This window comes from Ovis aries, chromosome 1 (genome assembly GCF_016772045.2).
Source record: "Ovis aries strain OAR_USU_Benz2616 breed Rambouillet chromosome 1, ARS-UI_Ramb_v3.0, whole genome shotgun sequence".
In the NCBI taxonomy this organism is placed as follows: domain Eukaryota; kingdom Metazoa; phylum Chordata; class Mammalia; order Artiodactyla; family Bovidae; genus Ovis; species Ovis aries.
This window is the reverse complement of record NC_056054.1, coordinates 196,906,713-196,934,578: the sequence shown is the minus strand read 5'-3', so window position 1 is coordinate 196,934,578 and position 27,866 is coordinate 196,906,713. Positions and strand designations below refer to the sequence as shown.

At 35.7% G+C, this 27,866-nt stretch overlaps 2 protein-coding genes across 3 annotated transcripts in view; one reads left to right on the top strand and one right to left on the bottom strand.

Annotated features, from left to right (window-relative positions):
* The window catches only part of OSTN (osteocrin), a 41,390-nt gene extending 30,370 nt beyond the window's left edge, over positions 1–11,020 (top strand). Inside the window, exons 4-5 of the mRNA XM_004003038.6 lie at positions 1,353–1,449; positions 5,319–11,020. Coding sequence (XP_004003087.1) covers positions 1,353–1,437 — 85 coding nt within the window. The 3' untranslated portion in view covers positions 1,438–1,449; positions 5,319–11,020. The remainder of the gene's footprint in view (positions 1–1,352; positions 1,450–5,318) is intronic.
* On the bottom strand, positions 9,023–27,866 carry UTS2B (urotensin 2B). 2 transcript variants are annotated; one of them, XM_060404719.1, is made up of 5 exons: positions 27,700–27,866; positions 22,699–22,797; positions 21,487–21,524; positions 20,167–20,260; positions 9,023–9,401 (listed from the first exon to the last, which is right to left on the bottom strand). In XM_060404719.1, exons 1-5 carry the CDS (start codon positions 27,800–27,802, stop codon positions 9,376–9,378), a joined length of 360 nt encoding a protein of 119 aa, XP_060260702.1. In that variant the 5' UTR covers positions 27,803–27,866; the 3' UTR covers positions 9,023–9,375. The 2 variants fall into 2 exon arrangements, with proteins under 2 accessions (XP_060260702.1, XP_060260703.1); XM_060404720.1 differs by having other exon boundaries at positions 22,699–22,779.

Below are 27,866 nucleotides of genomic sequence, written 5' to 3'. Positions count from 1 at the left end.
CTCTTGCATCTCTTATACTGGCATTTGAATTCTCTACCACTTTTCCACCTGGGAAGCCTTTGCAGATGATGTAGTTTTCATGCTTAAATTATGTAGTCAATACTGACAATATAATGCAAGTAATTAGAAAAAACAAACAAACAAAAAAAAACCGTTGAAAATGCTCTGAAACAAATCTCGAAACTCTTTAAACTGTTGAATATTGACGAAGTTGTCTTGAGTGGCAATTAGATCTTCCTCATCGAGATTTTCAAGTGATAAGCTGTAACATCGCTGATCAAAAATTGGAGTTGATATTCTTACGTTTGGTGCAAGAATTAACTTTAAGACTCTTTCCTATTCAAAAATATTTGATTGCTAGTAATGTTCTATTTCTTGATCTGGGTAGTAATTGTGTTTATAATCTGTATATACCTCATATTGTTCACTTACAAAATATCCTATTTTCTGTATGCATATTATGTCAATAAAAAGTCCAACAAATCTGTTAAGTCAATTCCCCTCAGCTGTGAGACAAGTCACTTACTTACATGGCTTTCTTAGTTTCTCCCTATTTCTATCTTTCTTAAGAATATAAAAACTTCTTTAAAATCCAAGGCCAGTGAAAGTTATTCATTCACAGCTCTGGGACCTTTCCTGTTAGCATTTTGACTTGATAGAACTAAGTAATGACAATAACAAATCAAATTAAAATGTGTCTTTTTAAAGAGATAATTCCTAAAACACACAAACTGTAAGGCCTCTTGTAGAATTTTTTAACTTTATTTTAATAATGAAGTTTTTTTTTTCCCAAAAAACAATATTTGAACATATATAACAAATATAGACTATCACACACGAAGCTTCTCTAGGTAAAATCTGAGTGAAGACCTGAGGGGCATACTTACTCCACATCCAGTCTTGGCTTCAGCATCTGTTCCTCTTCCACCACCATCCTTCCCCAGGAAAACCATTGAAAGGAAGAGGTTAGGGAAAACCACTGACCTGGTGCAACCTCCCTCAAGTGACAGAGGAACACACCAAAATCTGAAGAGGGGAAAGGGACTTACCCAAACTAAGCACTTATCAGATTGGTATGCTGGTAAGATCTTGTTTTTCGTCTGGCTATTTATTTTGGAAAAGTCATTTAATTTCTCTAAACCTCGGTGTCCTCAGATGTAAAATGGAAGTGGGCACACCTACTTCAACAGATGTCCGAAAGATAAGAGACAGTGTCTGACACATACTGGGTGCTGATGAATAAGAACTGCTAGTCATTCCTACTCCGGAAGAAAGCCCCCAGATCTGCGGGAAATAAAAGAGCAAAACTAATTGGACATTAGCTTAAATATGTTATTTTTGGTTTATTTCAGGAAAGTAGTAGATCATCCAAAAAGGCGATTTGGTATCCCTATGGATCGAATTGGAAGAAACCGGCTTTCAAATTCCAGAGGCTAATGGATTCCAGTCGTGAGTAAAATTTGAAGAAATAACAATACCTGCAGGCTTTGATTAATATTTCACAGTGGGCTAATTGATCCATCTTGGTTTATAAATCCCCCTTTGGATCTCTTGGCTTATAAACTGTCTTTCAAACATTTCTGTACTTGATTAGTATATTGATGTTAAATAATTTAAATGACATTAAAAAACAATACCTAGATCTACTTTGCCCTAAAAAGACTTATTCTCTCAAACTTGCATATTGAGTATTAATATGCAAACAGATTAAAGTTATAATTATCAACAAACCATTTTCATAAATATAAATAAACACATAGCAATCCCTCTATTATTAAGAAGACACATTCTGGTGATATACACCATCTTGTTGCTCATAACTAAACTACCCAATTATCATCATGAACCAGGAGAGAAAGTGATATAGCAGAAAGGGTATCAGGCATGAAATCAGGACATGTAATCCAAATCTTGGTTCTGTCATTCATTACCTCATTTCCATCAAGATGACTTATTTCCCTGCAGCTTGTGCATTTAGATAACATTAAGGGTGTTGTGAAGATTAAATTAGATGCCTGTACTAATTCTAAATTATATTAGACACACAATATGTGCAAGTGATAAGAGCTTATATTACAGTTCTGAAAATTAACTCTATGCTGAGCCCTATACTTAGTTTTATTTATTCATCATGTTCCATAAAGTAAGTACTATTACTATTCCAATATCTTGAAAAGTAGTACAGTATAAGGGGTAAAATACCAGGTGGACAGGTCCGGTTTTATGGGTCATATCCTGGATCATCTATCTATTAGCTGTGGCAACTTGCTTAAAGTCTGAAGTCCTCCTTCATAAAATGAGGATAATAATAATTTCAACCAGATTGCATTGTCCTAAGGATAAATGAATTGGTATACACTAAGATGGCTGGATGGCATCACTGACTCGATGGACGTGAATCTGAGTGAACTCTGGGAGTCGGTGATGGACAGGGAGGCCTGACGTGCTGTGATTCACGGGGTCGCAAAGAGTCAGACACGACTGAGCGACTGAACTGAACTGAACTGAAGTACCTAGAATTGTGCCAGACATAACTAAGTACTCAATAATAATTATTATTATTGTACAAGTAAGTGGAAAGCTTATATTAATTAACTCAATGATACAAGTAGAATTCAATTCCAGAAAGCTTAAGTCATTAGCTTATATTTTAAATGTATTTAATTATACATATTATATGTTTTAAATGGTAAATATTTTTTGGACACACAATCTAGGCACTCCCAATAAGGCTTACAGAGAGGGTGCATTCTTTCTCCCAAACATATTAAAACAGCTCAGAATTGTTTCGACAATTTCAGACTACAGAGAGAAAGCTCTGCTTTTTGCTTTTCTCAAAATAATCCTCAGACCAATGATGAAGAGGCCCAGAAGCACCACATTAGCCTTGACCCTCTTAATTTGTCATGCTGTTTTGCCTCCTCATCAAATACTCTCAACCACAATGAAAAATCAGTATTTTACCTCAACTATCTCATTCACAGAATGGCAATTAAAATAATTTTTCCCTCTATGGAATCATTGGTCAGTGAAGTGGCAAGGTTACTGAATGTCCATAACTATAGGAGGACTTACTGAAAATAACCAATGACACTGCCTTTTGAGCAGCACCATCTTCAAAAAGCAAGTTGAATTTTTTTTATTTCTAGAGATATACTAAGAGTGGTTACTCTTCAGGGATGTTAAAAAATCAACACATTATATTTGAGTAGGAACTAATTGCTATTAAAAGTTAAGTAACTCCTAGAAATTGGGGCCACAACCTTGCAGTTTCTTGATGTATTGAGAATGTTATGACACTGAGATTAAAATAATTAAATTCAGTTGGTTTCCACATATATCCCATCACCTTTGCAACTCTGGGTTATCACCCATTTTAATATTTCTGAATTTAACCAAAACACACGTATGACATAAAAATCATATAAGAAGTTCATTTTTCCTATAAATTTTACATATGTTTTAGACCATAAAAACTCCAGAGTTATTAAACTATGAAAAGGGAGTTGAATTAATGTTTCCTGAATCATTGCTATGTGAAATCCAAATTAATATATTATGTCCTTTACTTAACAGATTTTATAGAGCATCAAAGGGTTCCCTAGTTGGTAAATTATCTGCCTGCAATGAAGGAGACCGAGGTTCAATCCCTGGTTAGGGAAGATCCCCAAAACTGTCCTTATTATTAAAACCTAAAGATAGTAACATCGTAAAAATATGTTGAGAAAAGAGTTTAATATCATACATTTTTCTCTTTCCCTTTCTTCAATCATTGGGGGTTCACCTGCTCAACCATAGTTTCTATTCTTTACTTCCTGCCACTATCACCAAGATTTCTCAGACATTTTTTGACTTCCTCGTGTAAAGTTTCATGTTTTTATATTCTAAGAATAATAAAGGCTATCAAAATATGTTTTTAATTTCCATTTAACTTTTCAAGATTATTTTTGCTGTTATTTCTTATTGTCACAATATTCCTTTGAATTAAACAGGAGATGTAATATGTGAATCATTTAATAGATAACATGAATAATTAAATAATTTTCACATAATAATGCAATGAAATCATTTGAGATTCAAGAATATAAAGTCTCCTTCAACCTAAATCATTTTTGTAAATGAATGAGAACACAGGTTTTGAGAGGAATCTGATTTGCCTAAAATTTTACACACTTTTAGACAAAGCAAGCTCCAGGTCCCAGCCTCTGGACTTATAAGCCAACATTCTCTTCATAGCCCATAAGATCTGTGTGCTAAATTGTTATTGCTGACTTCACTGATTATCCATCTCTTAAACAAACAGAAATAGTATCTCAGACTTTATGAAAATCTTTGTTTCACTGCTGTGGGAGCTGATATACACTCTTTTGGGGCAGTTTTATTTGTGGGTTTTCACCTTCTGGGTTTCACTGTAAGTCATCACACTAATAATGAAACTGGTACTAACATGGAAGTTTTTCTTGGTTTGAGGTCAAGTCTAGATACAGCTGCTGTGTGTTACATAGTTTCCAGAATAAATGTTTGTCTCTTCCTGATACACATTTTAGAAAGGATGCTAATCTGCTTTTTACACAATGTCCTCCTCAAATTGTTAATATATTGGACCAAAGTTTTGAGTTTTTAATAGGTTTCAGTTCTAAGCAACTCAAATTCAGAGTGGTAAGGCATTGTAGCTTCTCTAGCTGCAGTTAGCAAAGTTCTGAGACTCTGCTGTTGAAACAGGATACCAACTTAATGAAATGTGGTAAATATGATCATTAACTGTGCTACCCCTTGCTGCCACAGTACCTTAAGACTTTTAAAAATGTAAAACATACGTTGTTGCATTATAACGACAATTTCTATTTTAGAACAATATTGATATACTATCATTCATATAAGCAACATACCTCTCAAATAACAGAAATATTATGTTTAAATATATTTGGATCCTTTAAAAAGAGCAAAATATACAATTATCAACATGTTAACAATAAACAGAAAGTAGTAATCAAATTTTATTTATCTTTCCCTTGTAACGGCAACATCCTTTGGCCTAAAATTGGAAACTCAAAAGAAATAAAGGTAGGAGAAGAAAGGAGTTGTGGTTTCAGCATAAGCACCTACTTGTTATATTTAAAATACACTTTTTAATAAATTTTTATCTGAAATTATCATTTTGCATTATTGTCTCTGCAATAAAAGACATGGCAGTTTAAAAAAAGCTATAATGAAACCTCATGTAATTAAAGTTTTAGCTCTTCTCAATTCAAGTTGATGGATTTCCCCTTATGCAGAGGTCTCATTAGCTGTAACATTTTCAACTTTCATTTTTGCAGACACAACTTCCTTGGGTGAAATGTCACAGAAACATGGAAGATATTTTGGTGAAGTTCTTCACACTCCTTAATGATTAAACTTCTAAGGAAACTTCTGTCATCCTTTCCAGAGCTTGAACTTCTGTTCATCACATCACAGTATTGTTATAACTTCAATTAAATTGTGCAGATAATTTCAATGCATGGATATTTTTAAAATATATATTATAGGTATTCATGAATGGTTACTATACCCCAAACATTACTTTTCTAAGGAACACAATACAGTGAAATGGTTTCTGTGTGCCTTTACCGTTTACATATATGAAATTGAGGGATAATAACTAAAGACTGACTGATTTATTTCAGTAGAATTTAGGTACAATCCATTCGATCATCACTGGGGAACAAGGAAAGACGATGCTGTGTATTTTCTCTTGAAGACTTTTACTCCTCTCTTATCTTTTGTCTGTGAGCCTCTTGGGTAATGATTATGAAATTAGGCTTCTTTTACATTCAAATGTCAATTCGGTTCAACCAAATAAAACACAATCCCAGTTCCAGATATGAGAGAAAAACTCTCTGAACAAGAAAAAACAGCAGTAATTAAGCCCATAAAATTTATTCTCCCAATAAATTGAGAAACACTGCAGGTCAGAGCACACTGACTTAGAATCAGGAATCGAAGAATATTATTCATTTGCTGAGTTTGGCTATCTTTCGTCCCCTAACAACTTTCCATTTCTCTAAGTTATAACTTACAGTTAATTAAGAGTAGTGGTGGCTGATTAGGAGAGCTATTTACAGAAATAATAGATGAAATTGTGGGGGAAGTCAAATAGGAAACCACCAGAGCTCTTGGGGCCAGTTCAATTCACCTAATTGAAGCACAGTACATTTTAGCATGTTACAATAAGCAGTCTTCTTAATGTTAACCACCCATCTGTGAATCCATTTAATCTGTTTCATATATTGTGTTTAATAAAGCATTGAAGAGTATAATATATTTGAGAATGATTTCTTTAAAATGATTCAAATTATTTTTAATTCTCCTGTGAAAGCACAAGGTTTGGTATTCTGGAAAGCCGTCCTCAGCAAAAACTGCACTGTTGCTGTAATTTAAGTGCATAAATCCATTGCACATTGTACATACAGAGAATTTATCACTTGAACAAGAGATTTAGCATAAATTAGCAGAAGTTTAAAAAGCCTCTAACACTTCTTTAAACTCTAGTAATCACTGTCAAGCAGAGCTGATATGTGAGGGAAAAAAAAAAAAAAGAAAAAATTGACCAGTAGAGAAAGGTTTATTTTAGCTAAAAAGGAAGAGTGTAATGAGAAGGTTCAGTTACACTGGAAGAAGAGAAGTGAGTAGTTGTTGATCTTAACTAAAAATAAATCAACATACCATCCAAAGAATAAAATAAACTCAAACACAGAAATGAGCATATATAGTTGGCATTGTACACAAAGTGATTTTGTATGTAGTTTCTTTAGGGGAGAAATTTTCTAACTGCTGAAAATCTTTACATTTAATTTAGGAAAAAAAAACTGAAAATGAATTATCCTTTGAATTGTAATAGAGGAATCTTAGCAAAGAAGAGTAAATTTTGAGAAAGCTCACAGATTTTTTTGATTTCTGTTCATCCTCTTGCACTAGAAATTTAGCAGTGGTACACAGACAAAGATCCTGTAGGACTTACTATCTGAAAAAATTATTTAAGTTATAATTTATCTTGCCCAACTTTGTGATGATTTATAAAAATGTATCCTATTCCTTAGCAACTCTTTCATTTTTCTTTCATTTGGATATTTGTCAGACTCTGCCTGCAATGCAGAAGACCTGGGTTCAATCCCTGGGTCAGGAAGATCTCCTGGAGAAGGGAATGGCTACCCACTCCAGTATTCTTGCCTGGAGAATTCCATGGACAGAGGAGACTGGCAGGCTACGGTCCATAGGGTCACAAAGAGTTGGGCATGACTGAGTGATTAACACTCCACTCTATTCCAATCCAACGGGGAGCTGCTGCTTCACGCTTTGACAAAAGGTATTAAAACCTAGCGTCCCTGAAAATTTCTCATGGCAAAGATTTAAAGTTGGATTAAACAAATTGATTTCCTATCTTCTTTAATTTTTAAATTCACAATCATGCTTATGGGCTTCCATTTTAACTAAAGTAAGAAGCCACAATATATTGATTTACACTTTGTTCTAATGTGTAATGCATTTGTCTCATAGCATATACACCAGAAGCACATGAAGAAAAAAAGAAAAATGTTTTCTCTATTTGTAACTATTTGATTTCATATTTTAATTTCTACAGCTACTTTATATAGAGTACAACAATCGTGAGCAGTATTCTAGTTTAAAATAAGATATTTGTTTAACATATCAGGAAATTAAGCCATAATTTCTCTTAAGAATCTGATGTCATCTCATCAATTTGTATAATGTATTGTGTATTACTAAATCCAGCTATATGTCATTGAAAGTTACCAGCTTGAAGGGGCTTTTCATCTAGTTTCAAAGAAACAGATTATCTTTTCTTCCTCTTTGTTCCTGTGTGAAGCTTCATGTAGAAGTGAATAGAGATTTCTGAATTTTGGTGTTGATTACATAACTAATTTTTCATGGGGGATGTTAATCGCTGACTACAAAAACAAAAAATATCTAGGGAATTCTACCTTTACTTTACAGAATAAAACTTCTTAAGGCAAATTTTTAAGAATAACAAATTATAAGAAAAACTGTTAATAACTTTCTCTAAAAGGAAAAAGTATCAAACTTTTTAAATAACATTACCCATAAAGTTTAAAAGTGCTTAAATATCATTCAACTGCACCAAAGTTAATAAACATGAGATGATGAAAACAGACATTTTATCTTTGTTTACAATAATATCATGCTTGTGTTCACAGCAGATGTAAATATGGGAGAAACATTCAGGCATTATTAAGCAACTGTATATTTATGTACATTCAAGTGGCTCCTAACAAGTTTATTTAAAGCACTACAGGTATATTACTCAACTTGTTCTGTTTATGAATTTTTAAATTGTTTTTCACTTAATATCGCTCATTCTAGGTCATGAGACAGTTTTATTGTTAAGACCCACACAATTAGCATATGTAGATAAACTACATTTCCGCTGTACTGTGATATAAGGGAATGCCCGAGGCCTATCTGGCCATTGATAGTCTACCATTGATATTTCTTAATTACAAACTTCCTTTGACAATGTTTCCGTGTCACCACAGGTGGCGAATAAAAGTGAAGTTGGATTCCCAGCCTTGAATTGATTAAATAAGTTTGTTCAGACTTAAGTAAGAGCAGTTTAATGTGAAGATGTGAGAAAGAAATTAATGAAAAAAAAAAAAAACCTCAAAGAGTTTTTATGATTTGTCTGATGTTTTTAGTACACTGAATCTAGTCTCTCACAGACATGCTAAAAGTCTCAAATTCTGATACTGTGGTAAAGGCAAAGATAAGAATTAAGGGGCCCAAAGGTAAACTGTTATGTAAGAAAATTTTCTTAATATCTCTCTCTCAAACACCTAGTGCTACTTTTTCCTAGAGTCCGATAAACAAGACTTCTGCTCCCTAGTAATGCATTCATTTGGCAGTAGGAGTCTTACTGACAATTATCCTAATGAACAGAAAAGAGATAGTAGCCAAAAGAATCACAAAAAAGAGAAAGAACAAAGATACATATTTTCCACATAGATTCAGACAATATAATTTAATTTTCCAAAGCAATTTTTAAATTTTTTAATTGATAGCTCAACAGCTTAGTCATCACTGAACAAAATGATATGTAGACAATGAATTTATGGAAAGCGTACAATAGATACAGCACTCTCAACTTTAGCTCTACAGAGTCATTCTTATAGTCCATGCCATTCAAGTGCAACTAATTTGTCACTACGATTCACAACATAAACTTTAAGCATGTAACAAGCTGTATAAACTTTGCCACTATTTTTTTATGCTTGAAATAGCTTTGATCTTTAAACAGTAGAGTGGGTAGTTATATAACTTTTTCTAATGTTCTTATCTTTTGCATCCAGAGCAAAAACTTTAGACACAATATTTCCAAAAACAAGCTAAAAAAGAAACAAAACAATTCTTTATTAGAAAGATTTTTGATAAAAGTATTACATTTAAATAAAATAGTGTAAGTATGCCTGAGTATGAGAAAGTTTTCTAAAACAGATATTTAGCAGTAGTCAGCCTCATATGGATCTTTAAATTAATTAAAATTAAATAAATTTTTGAAGATTCAGTTTCTCTAGAATACTAACCAACTTTTAAGTGCTCAATAGATGACCATAATAGGCAGTGCAAATTAGAGTCCTTCCAAAGAACTTTCATTAAAGAAAGTTCTAATGAACAGCTCTGTTTTACGTTATAATGTATGTAATACAGTTCAAAAAAATACAATAGGCCATCCTACTAGATGTACTCCTCTATTTTAGAAGGGCTTCCTTGGTGGCTCAGCTGATAAAGAATCTGTCTGTAGTGTGGGAGATCTGGGTTTGATCCCTGGGTTGGGAAGATTACCCACTCCAGTAGTCTGGCCTGGAGAACTCCATAGACTATTCCATGGGGTCACAAAGAGTCAGACATGACTGAGTGACTTTCACTTTCTATTTAGAGCTGGCATAAATCACTTCATGGGAAATAGATGGGGAAACAGCGGAAACAGTATCAGACTTTATTTTGGGGGGCTCCAAAATCACTGCAGATGGTGACTGAGCCATGAAATTAAAAGACGCTTACTCCTTGGAAGGAAAGTTATGACCAACCTAGATAGTATATTCCAAAGCAGAGACATTACTTTGCCAACAAAGGTCCATCTAGTCAAGGCTATGGTTTCTCCAGTGGTCATATTTGGATGTGAGAGTTGGACTGTGAAGAAAGCTAAGCGCCGAAGAATTGATGCTTTTGAACTGTGATGTTGGAGAAGACTCTTGAGAGTTCCTTGGACTGCGAGGAGATCCAACCAGTCCATTCTGAAGGAGATCAGCCCTGGGATTTCTTTGGAAGGACTAATGCTAAAGCTGAAACTCCAGTACTTTGGCCACCTCATGCGAAGAGTTGACTCATTAGAAAAGACTCTGATGCTGGGAGGGATAGGGGGCAGGAGGAGAAGGGGACGACAGAGGATGAGATGGCTGGATGGCATCACCGACTCAATGGACGTGAGTTTAAGTGAACTCCAGGAGTTGGTGATGGACAGGGAAACCTGGCGTTTTCCAATTCATGGGGTTACAAAGAGTCAGACATGACTGAGAGACTGAACTGAACTGAACTTAAGTCCCAAAGAGGACTAAGAAAATAAGCGAAATCATGATAAATATGCTTCTATTTACTAGAGGAAAAAGAAGGAAGAGAATTTAAACTTCGCTTTGCAAACCACCAAATGATATTTATGTAATTTGATTGTCAAATTGAGTCTCACATTCTGACCATAAAGTGATTCTTCAGAAAAAAAAAAATCATACTAATTCAAGCAGCATTTTAGTCTTTAAATGCATGAATGAGTGATTTAAATCTGTGGATTTTTCCCAATTGTCTAACAACGCCAGCTTCATCTAATTAATTACAAATTTCTCTGATTTCCTTCAAACTAAATGTTTTATAAAATTAAGACCTCGGAGAGATAGGTCTTTGATTCACTATTGATTAATGGGATGTACAATAAAAATGAGTTGAAAACTCATAGGACAGTTAAGACACTTTTTGCCATAAATAATAAAAGTCTATCTTCTTGCCCAGATATCTCTCCCTAACTCCACTTACTCTTTAAACTGTGGCCTTAGTGCTCATCACCACACATACACAGAGTGTTACGATAGTACTGAGTTTACTTTTCATTCCTAAAAGAGCCAGAGTTTTCTTTCAACAAAACACATTTAAATCCTATGAAAGCAGAAATTTATTTTCAGACAGTAAATTGAGGAGCTTGGTCCTCTAATCCAATATTCTTTTTATATTTTGGAAAGTCCCTTTCTGTCCCTTTGGATATCTTTGAATATCTCAATCAAGAAGGAAAATATAAATCTACACATATCCAAGACTTGCACCTCAAGAGCAGCTTGGTTCTGGTGCACTGGAATATACTTCCCAGTTGAAGGAAATCTTCATGAATGATATCACCAGTCAAACCAACTCCTCAATGCTTATCTATCATTTATCATTTATGTGGGGTGTCAGGGGGGAAACACCCTAGCCGGCATTCTTCTATCCCTGTTTTTAGCATGATGCTTGGTGTTGGACAGCTGTATCTTTAATGAAAGGAAGGATTTACCAGGTGTCTATCAAGTATATATTAAATGATTAAACAGATAACATTATTTCACAGACATTTAAGATATTCTAGCTTTAAGGTGAACCTCTGAGTTCATTTCACCTTCATATATTGTTATTCATGGTAGACTGTTGCTAGTTATCCCAATAAAAATGACAGATGTGATGTGGATTGCTCCTGTCACCTAACCTGGGCATCTAATTCATATGTTTATCACTACAAATATTTATTTTGTTCCTATTACATGCATAAATGATTTAATATCTCCTTGCTTAAAAACGATCACAAAGCTTTCTTGACCCCTCCAAGTTACTCCAGCTAATATTCTAATTTTTACTACCTTTCAAAACAAAATTTCTCAAAAGAGTTGTCTGTTGTTAGTCATTTCTGTTGTTTTTCATATTCTTCTTAACCAAAAGTCCATCAAATAATTCTTGTCAAAATAATTAAAACCCTTCCCATTGCTGTTCAGATGGAAAGTCTCAGCTCTCATTTTACTGAACCTACCATAGCTTTAGGAACAGCTGAACTATGTCTTCCTGGAAACAGTTTTTCTGTTTGACATCTGAGGCATTTTTCTCCTTGTGGCCTTTTTCTACGATAGCTGCTCCCTCTCAGTCTGTTTTGCTAATTCTCTCTCATCTGCCCAGTCTCTAACCTTGGTGTGGCCTGGCACTTGTCCTCGATGTCTTCTGTTTTATGTCTATCTAGAGTAATTCCCTAGAGAGTTTCATCACAATACCAAGCAATACTGACATGCAGGTAACTGTCATATTTAGATCTCCAGTCTGAGCTACTTCCCTAAGCTCCAAATTTATATACTCAGGGGTTTACTCACATCACTACTGGGAAGATTTTGTTATACATGGCATAACAAGCTCAAAATGTCTATAGCAGAGATAGGATTCTCCAACTGTTCATTGCGTTTCTTGACATTTCCCAGGTGCTTCCCTAATCCCATTAAGATAGATTTGAGAGCATGTGCCTAATTTTGGAAGGTAAGGATGAGTTTTCCTCCGTATCTCTCCTCTCCTGCCATAGGGACCCATGGTGCAGGCACAAAGTGAAGGAAAATAACCACGGTACACAAGGCTCCGTGTAAACATGAAATAAATCTTAAACCAACTTACACCACTGAATTTTTAAGGTTATTTTGTTGTTGTGGTTTGCCTAAATTATGACCAAAATATGCCTTAATAACTTGAAGGAGGGTGCTGCTCTAAGAGGAAGCTAAGTCATGGCACAGCCTCAGCAACTGATTAATGGCAGACAAGGAGATTGATGTCACAGGCTGAAAACAAGAAGAGTCATTTTACAAAGTAGCAAAATGTGCGGTAAAACTGACATCGATAACAGTTCAGATTCAGAATGTGTTCCTCTGGAACTTCTAGAAGAAAAAGGTAAGGAAATAGAACATTGGCAGTATGTTTAGGTTTCTGGTGGATACACTTAGCCAGGTATTACAAGAAATAGTATGCTTAGGGGGAAATGGTGTCTTTACCGATAAATAAAAATGAAACAAAGGTAGTTCAGAAATACAAGACCTTGAAATATTTCAAGAGCTGTTTCTAGATCCTGAAACTATAAAAAGGGATTTAAAATAATTCTAAGTGAGTGAAGTCAGGTAAGTATCAATTGAAACAAGGAATTCAGGGCAAAAAATGAGATTAAGTGTTGCTTTTCAAAATATATTCTTCAAGGCAACTCAGTTGGGGCTGAGAATACAAAATAGTTAAAATAGTTTTTTAAAAACTATGTAGCAATAGTTGAGAGGCTGTTTAAATTGGTATAAAAAATCATTGTCAAAGACAGAATAAACCCTAGAACTAAAAACATCTTTGACACTTTAAAATGTAGGAAGAGGCCTGAAGAAACCATTCAGGCCTCAAAGAGAATATTCCCTCAAAAGCACATAAGCTGTGTTGAGGGATGAAAAATGGGAAGAAAAAAAAAGGCAAAAACTTCGAAAAAGATGGAGCCAGGGGAAACAACGCAATGGTCGAAGGCCTCCTCCCACACACTGACACTGAAACTGAAGCCACTCAGTCGTGTCCGACTCTTTGTGATCCCGCTGACTGTAGCCTACCAGGCTCCTCCATCCATGGGATTTTCCAGGCAAGAGTGCTGGAGCAGGTTGCCATTTCCTTCTCCAGGGGATCTTCCCAACCCAGGGATCAAACCCGGGTCTCCTGCACAGCAGGCAGACGCTTTACCGTTTGAGCCACCAGGCAAGACACTTTTCTCCATCTCCAGAATAAGAGACTTGTATAATATTTGCCCTGTGTGATTTCAGAATTGCTAGGGGTTACCACTCATGTCTCATGTTCTTTTCCTTTATGAATAAGATGACTGATTGTTGTTATCCTTTCCCTATTCCCATGCTAATTACTGAATTTGTCCTTTTAGCTAATAAGTCTGTGAATGAAGTGGAGCCACATTGTATTTGAAAAAAATTAGTATCTCCTGGAAAGCCTGTTCTTTGTTCGGGGTGCAGTAGTGAAAGGAATTTGGGGTTGTCTCTAATAGAGAGTCAGTTGAGTGCAGTCTATGTGGTTAAGAAAAGATCAAAGGATTGACTGTGGTGGAGGCAGTACTCCTCATGTACTTTTATAAGTGCTTTCTAACTTTTATTAGCTTGTTCTTCCAATATTTTGGTAGCAGCTCAAGTGACTAATTAAAGGCAGTGGATCAGTAGAAGTGATGCTTGTCCCTGAACTGAGGCAACTGATAGCTGAGATGCAGCCTCTATCCCTCTCCTTCATCTTGGTAGTCTTGGAGGCAGTAAAGTTACAGCAACAATCTAGTTGATACAGCCACAAAATAGAAGAGGCTTGTATTAATACTATGTGCATTGAACTTATGGATTTCCTTATATTAAGTCTCTGAGATTTGGACTAAAATTTGTAACATATCATAGCCTAGGCTATACTGACTATGAAAAGATTCAACAAATCTCTATACCAACTCTTTTCCATCACCAAACCCTTGCACCATGTTGCTTCTTCCAGCTCTCTGTCCCCATTGGAATTCTCCAGGCAAGAATACTGAAATGGGTAACCCTTCTTCAGGGGCCTTTCCCCACCGAGAGATCAAACCTGAGTTTCCTGCATTGCAGGCAGATTATTTACTTTCCGAGCCACCAGGGAAGCCCTCAATAAGCAGACATTGCCCTTTTATCCCTAGTTACTTAGAACAAAACCTTGGAGTCATTTACAAACCTTCCTCTTTTTTTCCACAACTCACATATAATTTTAGAGCAAATTTTGTTGACTTTTTTTTTCAAAATATATCTAGTATCAGACTCCTTCTTATCAATTCACTACTGCCACCCTAATTAAAGTTACCACCATTTATTATCTAGATCTTAATTAGCCTCATTAAAGGTCTCTCTGCTTGCATTTTTGCTCCTTTTTGCAGTGTATTCTGGAGAAGGAAATGGCAATACCCTCCAGTGTCTGCCTGGAGAATCCTGTGGACAGAGGAGCCTGGTGGGCTGCTTAGCATACCTGCATGCATTGGAGAAGGAAATGGCAACCCACTCCAGGGTTCTTGCCTGGAGAATCCCAGGGACAGAGAAGCCTGGTGGGCTGCCGTCTATGGGGTCACACAGAGTCAGACACGACTGAAGCAATTTAGCAGCAGCAGCAGCAGCAGTATATCCTCCACTGAACATCGAGAGTGGTTCTGTTGAAACTTATTTTTTAGCACTCACTTGCCCCAAATTTTCAGTGATTTCCCATATGGTAATTGTTCAGCCACTAAGTCGTGTCCAACTCTGTGATTCTACGAATTTATTACAAGGATTGAGAGAAGCACACCAGACTCCTCCATCCTCTACTATTTCCCAAAGTTTGCTCAAATTCATGTCCATTAAGTCCGTGATGTAAACTGACCATCTTATCCTCTGACACCCCTTTCTCATTTTGCTTCAGTCTTACCCAGTATGACAGTTACTATCAAAAGGCAAAATGATAGGATACTGAAAGAGGAACTCCCCAGGTCATTAGGTGCCCAATATGCTACTGCAGATCAGTGGAGAAATAACTCCAGAAAGAATGAAGGGATGGAGCCAAAGCAAAAACAATACCCAGTTGTGGATGGGACTGGTGATAGAAGCAAGATCCAATGCTGTAAAGAGCAATATTGCATAGGAACCTGATGTCAGGCCCATGAATCAAGGCAAATTGAAAGTGGTCTAACAAGAGATGGCAAGGGTGAATGTCGACATTCTAGGAATCAGTGAACTAACAGGGACTGGAATGGGTGAATTTAACTCAGATGACCATTATATCTACTACTGCAGGCAGGAATCCCTCAGAAGAAATGGAGTAGCCATCATGGTCAACAAAAGAGTCCAAAATGCAGTACTTGGATGAAATCTCAAAAACGACAGAATGGTCTCTGTTTGTTTCCAAGGCAAACCATTCAATATCATAGTAATCCAAGTCTATGCCCTGACCAGTAATGCTGAAGAAGCTGAAGTTGAACGGTCCTATGAAGATCTACAAGACTTTCTATAACTAACATCCAAAAAAGATGTACTTTTTATTATAGGGGACTGGAATGCAAACGTAGGGAATCAAGAAATGCCTGGAGTTACAGGCAAATTTGGCCTTGGAATGCGGAATGAAGCAGGGCAAAGACAAATACAGTTTTGCCAAGAAAATGCACTGGTCATAGCAAACACCCTCTTCCAACAACACAAGAGAAGACTCTACACAAAGACATCACCAGATGGTCAACACCGAACTCAGACTGATTATATTCTTTGCAGTCAAAGATGGAGAAGCTCTATACAGTCAACAAAATCAAGACCAGGAGCTGACTGTGGCTCAGATCGTGAACTCATTATTACCAAATTCAGACTCAAACTGAAGAAAATAGGGAAAACTGCTAGACCTTTCAGGTATGACCTAAATCAAATCCCTTATGATTATACAGTGGAAGTGAGAAATAGATTTAAGGGCCTAGATCTGATAGATAGAGTGCCTGATGAACTATGAAATGAGGTTCGTGACATTGTACAGGAGACAGGGATCAAGATCATCCCCATGGAAAGAAATGCAAAAAAGCAAAATGGCTGTCTGGGGAGGCCTTACAAATAGCTGTGAAAAGAGGAGAGGCGAAAAGCAAAGGAGAAAAGGAAAGATATAACCATCTGAATGCAGAGTTCCAAAGAATAGCAAGAAGACATAAGAAAGCCTTCTTCAGCAATCAATGCAAAGAAATAGAGGAAAACAACAGACTGGGAAAGACTAGAGATCTCTTTAAGAAAATTAGAGATACCAAGGGAACATTTCATGCAAAGATGGGCTCGATAAAGGACAGAAATGATATGGACCTAACAGAAGCAGAAGATATTAAGAAGAGGTGGAAGAATACATGGAAGAACTATACAAAAAAGATCTTTATGACCCAGATAATCATGATGTTGTGATCACTAACCTAGAGCCAGACATCTTGGAATGTGAAGTCAAGTGGGCCTTAGAAAGAATCACTATGAACAAAGCTAGTGGAGGTGATGGAATTCCAGTGGAGCTCTTTCAAATCCTGGAAGATGATGCTGTGAAAGTGCTGCAATCAAAATGCCAGCAAATTTGGAAAACTCAGCAGTGGCCATGGGACTGGAAAATGTCAGTTTTCATTCCAATTCCAAAGAAAGGCAATCAAAAGAATGCTCAAACTACTGCAGAGTTGCACTCATTTTACATGCTAGTAAAGTAATGCTCAAAATTCTCCAAGCCAGGCTTCAGCAATATGTGAACCATGAACTCCCTGATGTTCAAGCTGGATTTAGAAAAGGCGGAGGAACCAGAGATCAAATTGCCAACATCTGCTGGATCATGGAAAAAACAAGAGAGTTCCAGAAAAACATATATTTCTGCTTTATGACTATGCCAAAGCCTTTGACTGTGTGGATCCCTATAAACTGTGGAAAATTCTTCAAGAGATGGGAATACCAGACCACCTAACCTGCCTCTTGAGAAATCTGTATGCAGGTCAGGAAGCAGCAGTTAGAACTGGACATGGAACAACAGATTGGTTCCAAATAGGAAAAGGAGTACGTCAAGGCTGTATATTGTCACCCTGCTTATTTAACTTCTATGCAGAGTACATCATGAGAAACGCTGGGCTGGAAGAAGCACAAGCTGGAATCAAGATTGCCGGGAGAAATATCAATAACCTCAGATATGCAGATGACACCACCCTTATGGCAGAAAGTGAAGAGGGACTAAAAAGCCTCTTGATGAAAGTGAAAGAGGAGAGTGAAAAAGTTGGCTTAAAGCTCAACATTCAGAAAACTAAGATAATGGCATCCGGTCCCATCACTTCATGGCAAATAGATGGGGAAACAGTGGAAACAGTGTCAGACTTTATATTTTGGGCTCCCAAATCACTGCAGATGGTGAGTGCAGCATAAAATTAAAAGATGCTTACTCCTTGGAAGGAAAGTTATGACCAACCTAGGTAGTATATTCAAAAGCAGAGACATTACTTTGCCGACTAAGGTCCATCTAGTCAAGGCTACGGTTTTTCCTGTGGTCATGTATGGATGTGAGAGTTGGACTGTGAAGAAGGCTGAACGCCGAAGAATTGATGCTTTTGAAGTGTGGTGTTGGAGAAGACTCTTGAGAGTCCCTTGGACTGCAAGAAGATCCAACCAGTCCATTCTGAAGGAGATCAGCCCTGGGATTTCTTTGGAAGGAATGATGCTAAAGCTGAAACTCCAGTACTTTGGCCACCTCATGGGAAGAGTTGACTCATTGGAAAAGACTCTGATGCGGGGAGTGACTGGGGGCAGGAGAAGAAGGGGATGACTGAGGATGAGATGGCTGGATGGCATCACGGACTCGATGGAAGTGAGTCTAAGTGAACTCCGGGAGATGGTGATGGACAGGGAGGCCTGGCGTGCTACGATTCATGGGGTCGCAAAGACTCGGACACGACTGAGCGACTGGACTGAACTGAAAGTCCTTAATAAGCCCTAAGATTCTCTCCCTTCCACCCTCCAATATATCCTCTACCAATGTCCTTCAGGCTCACTGGTTAAATCACTTAGTAATTGGGTTATTATCAGCATGCTACTTAACCCCTCTGAGATATAATTTTCCTGTCTTAATATAGGCATAGTAATAGCTATCTTATGGTGATTATGATGAAAATAAAATAATAATTATAGTAATAATGATCAAAATGAATTTTTAAAGTTAGGCTTACACAGTACTGATTACATGCCAGATATTGTTCTAAGTGACTTTCATATATTAACTTATAAAATCTTCCTAATAATCCCATAAAGATGATTATTATTATTTGCATTTGGGGGCAAAGAAAATGAGGCACAGGAAGTTAGATAATTTCCCAAGGTCACACACATTGGATATATCAATATTACAATTTAAACCCAGGCAGTCTAACTATAGACTCTATATACTTAACTATAACAACATGAGATAGTAAAATATAAAATGTCTGGTATATGCTAAGTGTCTAAAGAACACTGTTTCATCCTCTTCCATTGTAAAAACTGCTTTTTTACAGCAGTTAAAGACAAACTTGAGAGGAAGGGGACAAGTGAAAATGAATAAAACATGCCTTAGCAAATCTCATATCACAATGTGAATAAAGAGACATATATGTACTTTTTTCATATACAAGAATTTTCCAAGATTGTTATAAAAAGAAATAGGGATACAAAAGACAAATCTTTCTAAAATTAAATATTATAAATCAAAACCTGGACTAAGTGCTATAGCAATGAGAGTACTCTTTACTCTCCAGTGTTAAAGCAAAATAGCAAGGGTGAGACACAGTTTTAAACAATGAAAGTCTGCTGCTGCTGCTGCTAAGTCACATCAGTCATGTCCGACTCTGTGAGACCCCACAGACGGCAGCCCACCAGGCTCTTCCATCCCTGGGATTCTCCAGGCAAGAACACTGGAGTGGGTTGCCATTTCCTTCTCCAATGCATGAAAGTGAAAAGTCAAAGTGAAGTCGCTCAGTCGTGTCCGACTCTTCGCAACCCCATGGATTGTAGCCTACCAGGCTCCTCTGTCCGTGGGATTTCCCAGGCAAGAGTACTGGAGTAGGGTGCCATTGCCTTCTCCAAATGAAAGACTAATTTTACTTAAATCTGGAATATATGACCTTGCTAACCATGTTGTATATGTGACAGAGTTCACAGACATTTAAAGCCTTCATTTGAATGTCTGTGCTCAGTCACTCAGTGATGTCCTACTCTGAGATCACATGGACTATAGCCCGACAGGCTCCTCTGTCCATGGAATTCTCCAGACAAGAATATTAGAGTGGGTAGCCATTCCCTTCTCCAAGTGATCTTCCCAACCCAGGGATCGAAGCCCAATCTCCCACATTGCAAGCAGATTCTTTATCATCTGAGCCATTGAGGAGGCCTTGGAATTTTTTTTTTTTAATATGAGCTTTGATCTTATCATCAACATAAGATAAAGAAGTGTCAACTTAATTTCTTCCCTTTCAGAAATACTTGCAAAATTAATCTTAGAATTCAATGTTAAGACTTTGAAGTGAAAATTTACCTCGCTTATTAGGATGGGAAGAAGATAGACCGTCTATTGCATAGGACATCTCAGCATCCTTTGCTTCTGTGAGCTGCTCTTTCAGCATTTCCAGCTGTTAAAAATCAAATAAGAAAATTATTAGTCTTTAATAACAACAATACTGTTTTCTGTGAAAGAAGAAAGAGCAAGAAAAGGAGGAAGAAGATGGACAAAAGGAAGTAGGAAAAAGCAACAGAAAAGGAAACAAAAGTAATAAAAAAAATAAAAATAATTAAACAGAAAAATAAAAGGAAACCTGCATTTAGAAAACTGACTCAACAGACAATCAGGAACAAGCAGGTTTATGGTGAAGGAAGTCAAGTCTCAGTGTTCATTAATGGGAAGCCTGGAAACACAGCCTGTGTAACTGGACCTGATTTGATGTCACCCAAAATGACCAGTCCTTTTCAAGGAGATTCAAAGACTTTATGTGTATGTTCGAATTTCCTGAAATATTTGTCCTTCCTAGTGGGAAAGAAGTATTTTGAGACCCTAAGGTTTCCATCCGGAGTGTAAGCCAAGTTGATCTTTAGCAAGATCACTGATTGCCTAAACCCTGGAGATCTAACTCTATTCAAACAGAATTCAGCTTGAGCTACTGCATGTATCCGTGTCCTAGCTGCTAATAATTGACGGGGCATACTTCTCTCTCACAGCCACAAGGTTTATATGATAATGAATTTGCATGCAGTGTGTTTGAAAGAGTTAATAAATAATCTAATGCAATGATTTTCCAATTTTCCTCATAGAAAAAAGTTGGGGGATAAGGTTGCTAAGGGGTTCCCTGTACCGAGGCCAAGACAGGTAAGAATGCAGCACTTCAGTCCCTCTCCTCCCAAACTAGCTGCTTCAAGTAGAACAGCTCCACTTTTATATGTTTCATTTACTGGGAACACATACAATTTTGTTTGGAAAAAAATATTTCCACTTTGAAAAGTAATAATAGCTTTTGAAAACCACCAATCTAATTATAGCCTCTTATTTTAGAGATGAGGAGATTTAGATCCAGAGAATTTTAATTCTTCCATGGTCTCCTAGGTAATTGGAGAGCTGGATCTAAAATCCAGATTTCTAGACATTTTATCCCATGATCACTTCAGTTACAGTTTTGTCTTGTTTTCCTTTTCTTCTTTTTTTAGTAGAATTTGATTGTTTTTCCTAGTGAATTACTTCACTCTTTTTCTAGCAAGAATAATAGTTTTAAAATATAGAATTAATAATTTTAAAAACTACTGTTTCAAAAGAAATTATCTTATAATAATTATGAAAATTAAGATTTCATGTGTTTCACATTCTCACCTGGTTAGGTTCCTCCAATTTGTTAGCCAGTTCTATATCTGCAAGACACATTTGTCATATGAAAAATGTACATTGCAAGTAATATTTAATTCACTTCAGGTCACACATTCAGAAAGACAAGGCATTTTTTTGTATGATTTGAGATCACCCATGTATCTCTAATATAAAGCCCCAAACATTTTTTCAGTGTCTGTAACGTTGAAATATAATCAGTACTATAATGAGCAAGCATCTAATTTCTATAATAAATACAGAGTTTTCTTAAATAGGGACTTTTCATAGTTCTAATAAGGACTACTATTTAGAAGTAAATATTTACACTGGCATAGGGACATTCTCATGAAAAAATATTAAGTAGAAAAAAACGCAGGCCACAAATCTTATCTGCAAAATTTAATCAAGAGGGAAATTTCCCAAAATACTAATAGTAATCTCTCTGGGTTTTACAATATGAGTACAGATTTTTCTTTTTATAATCACGTTCAATTTCCTCAATGAAACATCTTATTTCTAATTTTTAAATCCTGTATTTTAAAGTATTTATTAAGACATTCTTCTAACCAGTGCCCTGTCCCATGAATAGACAGTTTTTTTAGAACAGACGTTTTCTGAGAGAGCACTACATTATATTGTCACGCTGTCTCTCAGGTTAGACCTGCTAAATTTCTGACAATATCTATCATTTCTTGGAGACCAATCTGATGCATAATTGTAAATCAGATTATCCTGTACTTCAAAGGAAAAAAGCCTTGGTGGAGCCTAAATTTCTCGATGGTTTCTACTCCAGTCATTTCCCAAATTGAAAGAATCTGATTGCAAAAAAAAGTGCCACAAAACCACAGTTAATCTGAGAAATTTCTAATGGAAACCTATTTCAAAACATTTAATAATACCCTGGAAGCATTTAGTAAAAGCAAATATTAACTGTACCTGTGGAGAGTAACATAGACGAGAGGGAAAAGTAGAAGTAAAAACAACTGTTTTGTAACTCAACAGTTACTAATCCCATTAGAATACTCTAATTGAACAAAATAAGATTTTAATGTTTTTTAATAATGCCATTGCTTTTAGCATGAATATGAAATAACAGACACTTAAGCCTTCAGTGCAGCTTTAAATTAGTAATTATTACTTTCTCTAATATAAATTAACATGTAGAGAAAACAGGTCAGAAGATGGAATAAATAATGTTTGACTTTATTCTTAACTCACCAATGTTGGAAGATCTTTGGAAGCCAAAGTTTTTATTCAGTAGAGCCAGCAACAGTTCTTCACCGTCTGTATCTTCTTTATCTGGAAGCAATTCATTTCCTGTAATAATTACCTCAGTGTAGTGAAAGCTCTTTTCAGTCTGTGTCACTTGAGTGTCTTTCTGATTAAATAGATTTTACAGGTAACTATTAACATGCACGTGTGCTCAGTTGCTCAGCCATGTCCGATTCTCTGCAACCCCATGGACTACAGTGTAACCCCCTAGGCCCCTCTGTCCATAGAGTTTTCCAGGGAAGAATAATGGAGTGGGTTGTCATTTCCTCCTTCAGAAGATCTTCCTGACCCGTGGATAGAACCTGAGTTGCATCTCCTGCATTGACAGGCAGATTCCTTACCACTGCACAACCTGGAAAGTGTGTATACTTGCCAAAAAAATGTGTACAGAGAGAGATGTGTAATATAAAAAGACAAGCTGTTTTAAAAATCATTGAATGTATATGAACACTCAAAAAGAGATTGTGAGAAAGAGAAAGAAGCAGAGATGGAGAATATACCTGGAAGTTTACAGTCTGAAATTCACCCGAAATTATTTCTGCCTTAGTAGAATTACAGAAAATTGTACTTTCTATTTTTCCATCTATATTTAAAATTTTTTCTACTATTGTGTTTAACATAAGAAATATAAATTAAAAGTTGTTTTTAAGATAAAAATATAAAATTTGACTTTGAGATTTTATACACATATAAATATGAGCCATTTTATGTTCTGGGAATTGCCTTGAACCATCCAAGGCAACCTTGTGAAAGTGGTCAGATGATGCCCAGTTTTTCTGTGATCATAGCTTTATATCTTTGTCCATTTACCTCCTAGCCCACTCTCTCAGCACTCTAAAAACAGAAAAATCAACCAAATTTTCCTAAATATTTTGATTCTGGGGTAGAAATCAGGACAATAGACTTTATTCAAGCTATAAAAAATGAAGATTCAACAGGATTGTAATGCAATTAAAATAATAGTGTCTTAGAAACAAAATGAACTTTGTAAGGTGGCCTAAAATAATCACACCTTTATTATATAATTTCTATAGGATCATTCTTCCCTCTGTTTTTCTCCTCATGTTACCAAACCCAGGTCCAGCTGCTGCCACTCAAAAGCCATTTAAAGAGGCCAGCTTAGTAGAAAGGAAACTTTGCTTTATTTTGGATGCCAGCAACCAGGAGGTTTGGGGAGGGCAGAGAGACCTGTCCAATGTCTGACTGCCTCCTGATTGTCAGGGGGCATGAGCTTTAATAGGCTGAGGGAGGGGGCTACATGCATAAACATGTCAGCTCTGATAGTCATCTTGAAATTGGTCATCAGTGGTCTGACCAGCGTAATCTTGCTTATTTTAGGTACCGTTAACCTTCAGTTCCAGCATCAGTTTGTTTCAAGTTCTTGAAGGCCAGTTCTCAGAATTGTGGCCGCTTATGTCATGACTACAGTCTGGACGTCAGGTAGTTAATTTCTCCACCTGATATTTCAGTATCTATGAGACAGCTCACAGGATATGGATCAGAATATTAGCTATGGCCCTTGAGAAGGAAGGTCCTTCTAATATAATAAAGGCCCTTGATTATGCTTAAAGACTACATTATTATTATTGGGCTTCCTTTCACTGTTTTCCTTTGTTTCTTCATTTTCTCAGTTCTCCGATTAAACTTATTCTTTGTCTAAAGTTTTTCTACAAAAAAAAAAAAAAAAAAAAAAGGAAGTCTGAGGACATAGGCAAGGGGTTTGGGGGGCAAGGACCATAAGGTCCTCTTCCATTTCAGTCATAATAACTGATATTGTGTGGACAAAAGATAGATTAGTGAGTTTAAAATTTAAAAGTGGGAATATTGAGGCTTCAGCTAGAGAAATTAGAGAAATGGCTCATAATTTAACTAGACTCTTCCTTTAAATTGTCTCCTATTCCCTGTGTCTCCAAAATGTCAATTAATGAACTCACATAACTAAATGGCTAATTAAAGGAATAAACTATTTGCTGAGAAAGACAATAAATGACCTGGGGTAAGTGGCATCATCAAAAGTTTCTACATTGACAAACACATTTATTGTTGCTCAATTTCCTCAATTTTAAAGTTCCTCAATTTCCATTACTTCATAGGCATAGAAATTATTTGTGAAATTCTGGGGTTCTTTTTGAATAGTTAAAATAATAGACTATCAATGGAACTTTTGCTTAACATCAATTAAACAAAGACCCTCAGGAATAATTTAGTTTAAGAGAAAGATATGACTATGCAATAGTGTAGCAATTTTTATTATAGCTATTTATTAAAATGTTAAATTATAATCTTTAAAATGCTTTCATTGAAAAAATGAGGAACATTGTGTAGCCAGGTGATAATGATTATTTGTTTTAGAAAGAGAACTGTGATAAAAGAAATAGATTCATCACTTCAATTTAGGGAATTTATAAAACTAGAAGAAAGGTAACTAGAAAATATTGCCTTCTGAACCTTTTGTTGGCTTAATTTACAGTCCCCTTCTCTGTGTGTTTAAGTGGAACATTTTTCAAAAGAGAAAATTAATGTATTTAGCATTCTTTACCCATTTGGTTTCCAGTGATTACATACTGTCCTCAGTAATTCTTGTCACTACCTTTTAAGAAAACCACCTTTTATAGGATACTCTGAGGAAAAGTTTTTTCAAGAAATTTTTAAAAATTTTTTTTATAAAGTAAAACATTAGAAAGATAAGAAGAATAGAAAATAAGTCTTTTTTCTCATTTTTATTTTTAATCTTAAAACAGATACTGCTTTAAAAGAAAAAAATGCATGTGCTTTTAATATTTCTGTCTTTAAACTAAAAGTTAGTGTTGATAAAAAACTGTTTGAATAAAAATCTATCCAAGTGCTGATGTCCCTTTGCAAAAAGGATGGCAAAGTTACTCAGAAATGAGAGAGTGATTACTTTTGCAATATACAAGAAAAAAAGAAAAAGACTCATTACTACCTGAGACACTGAAGCTTAAAAGAGGCAGTTGTGTCCTTGCTTGTCATTTGAATGTGATGCTTTTTATGGGATATAGATAAGAAATTTTGCAGAAAGAAACCTGGAACACCCTCAAATCATAATATACCAAAATTCTTTAAATTTCTAGTCATGATATTCACTGCTGTTCATTTCACAGTGGGCAATTTGTCCAGTTTCAGGCTCACGAGGCATGCTTTCATTGTGACCCCTAAGCCAGAGGAAAGCTGGCAGACTGTGTTCTTGGTCTTGGATGGCATCTAACACAGAGAGGATGTGACCCCACCTTTGTGATTTGTCAGTGGACAAATGCTTATTTGAAAACAGTGTGTTAAAAGACTAAAATAAGTCAAACATATAGTTGCTTTGAAAAATGGTGAGAAGTTTGCTCTAATCCTGGACAATTTAGATTAGAAAATAAACTTCCCAATAACTTGTCTTCTCTATTTACATATAATGAAACAGAGATCAAGGGGTCCCAGAGAGAAACCTTTCCTATATGTTGCCAATGATATATGGACATCAGTGTGTGGTATTCTGGGTCAGAGATGTTATCTATTTGTAATCTTATAAAAAGTTTGAGTTGGATTTTTCTGTATTTCATATACATGATATCAGAAGTTATAATACAGTTACCACTAACATCCTCATTTTGCAGAGTCTTCTGTGAATGACCAGTTGTTTCCTTCCTCACACATTTACACTGTTAAGAACATTGAAAATCCCATTATTTCATAGGAAAAGCAATGAAGGCCTAACAAGTACAATGATTTTGGCTGGCCAAAGACAAAATGTGAGTGCCAGGGATAAAATCCAGATTCTTTCATCCCCAAGCTTGTATTTAGGTCTTGCAGTTAGGCCCCAGGCTTGTATTTGTTTTTCAAAGGGAAAATCCCTATAAATAAATAACAAGGGTTTATGCAATTTTATTTCCACTATCAAAAGAACTGTTCTAATTTTCATTGACTTTTAAAACCTCATTTGAGACAAAACGGTCTACTAAAGTTGGATTAGATCTTAAAGAGGAAACTTAATTCCTTTTCTCAACCCAGAGTCACATAAACAAAATTTATTAAATTCTGTCTTGGTTTCCCTAAGAAAGCAAAAGCAAAGGCTGTCTGTCTCCTTCTTCCTGACAAAGAGGTCAGTTAGATGATAGATTCAAATTGGATGAGATATTAAAGAGCACTATTTTTAGTTACTATTTTTAAATTGTAAAGACATACATAAAAGTGTCAATGAGTTTAGGTTGTTTGCCTAATAAGTCAGCATTAAATCTGACTCCACTGATTCCCAGATTAAAAGCTATTTCCACTACAGAATCCAATGAAAAATTTTTTTAAAAGATCAAATTCCAATATGACCAGAATAGAAACATTTTCTCTAAATTTCTCATGGTATTTGTAGATGTCAAAAATTACATTATTTCATTTAATATAAGTACCCTAAGTATTTAGAAATCTGATTACACAATGAATAATGTGGTTGTTAACATCCTCCTCCTGAAAGTACTATATAAATTTCCCAATGTATCATTCTCCCCAGATCTCTACATATACAAGTATTGTCTTGATATGTTTTCAGAGTCATTCTCCTTTTATAAGTAGTTTACTAATCATCTCACTGGATGAAACTCTTTTTTTTCCCCTGAAGATGTACTTTTGAAATATGCATTGCGCTGTATTACTGTTTATACATCCCCATCTTTGCTAATGGAATAGAGATAAGAAAAAGATTTCCCTTGGTTAGAGACAAATGCAGTTGAAATTAATTTAGTACAGTGTCAGTTAAAATTAATTAACTTGAGAACAGCATCACAGATTACATTTAATTTAAAACAGCAAGTACTGAAGTGTTGTCTGAAGATTAAATTATATTGATGTTTAAAACATTATTGCCATAATGATAGAAAAATCAAAGCAACGCAAATAGGAGGATAAGGATTATTTACCCACCTGTAGAATTATACATTCATGTGTACATACCTTGAATAAAATATGGCAGTCCGTGCACCGATTCTAAAAAGATCATTACAGATAACAAAGTTAGGAGTCCAAAGCAAAGAGTGGTTGATAAAATCACGTTCATGTTAAAAATCTTCTTCCGTGCTAGCAAAGAAACTGACTATCCTGGTCAAGACGAATATTTCAAT

Bases quoted from the DNA above. Each gene is read 5' to 3' on its own strand.
- UTS2B (XM_060404719.1), bottom strand. From the start codon at position 27,802: ATGAACGTGATTTTATCAACCACTCTTTGCTTTGGACTCCTAACTTTG. The intron at 20,261-21,486 runs GTGAGAATGTGA...GATTTTTAACAG, and splicing joins AATTGGAGGAACCTAACCAG to CTGGAAATGCTGAAAGAGCA. The intron at 9,402-20,166 runs GTAAATTTTCAC...TTTCTTTTTTAG, and splicing joins TTCCCATCCTAATAAGCGAG to CTTGTTTTTGGAAATATTGT.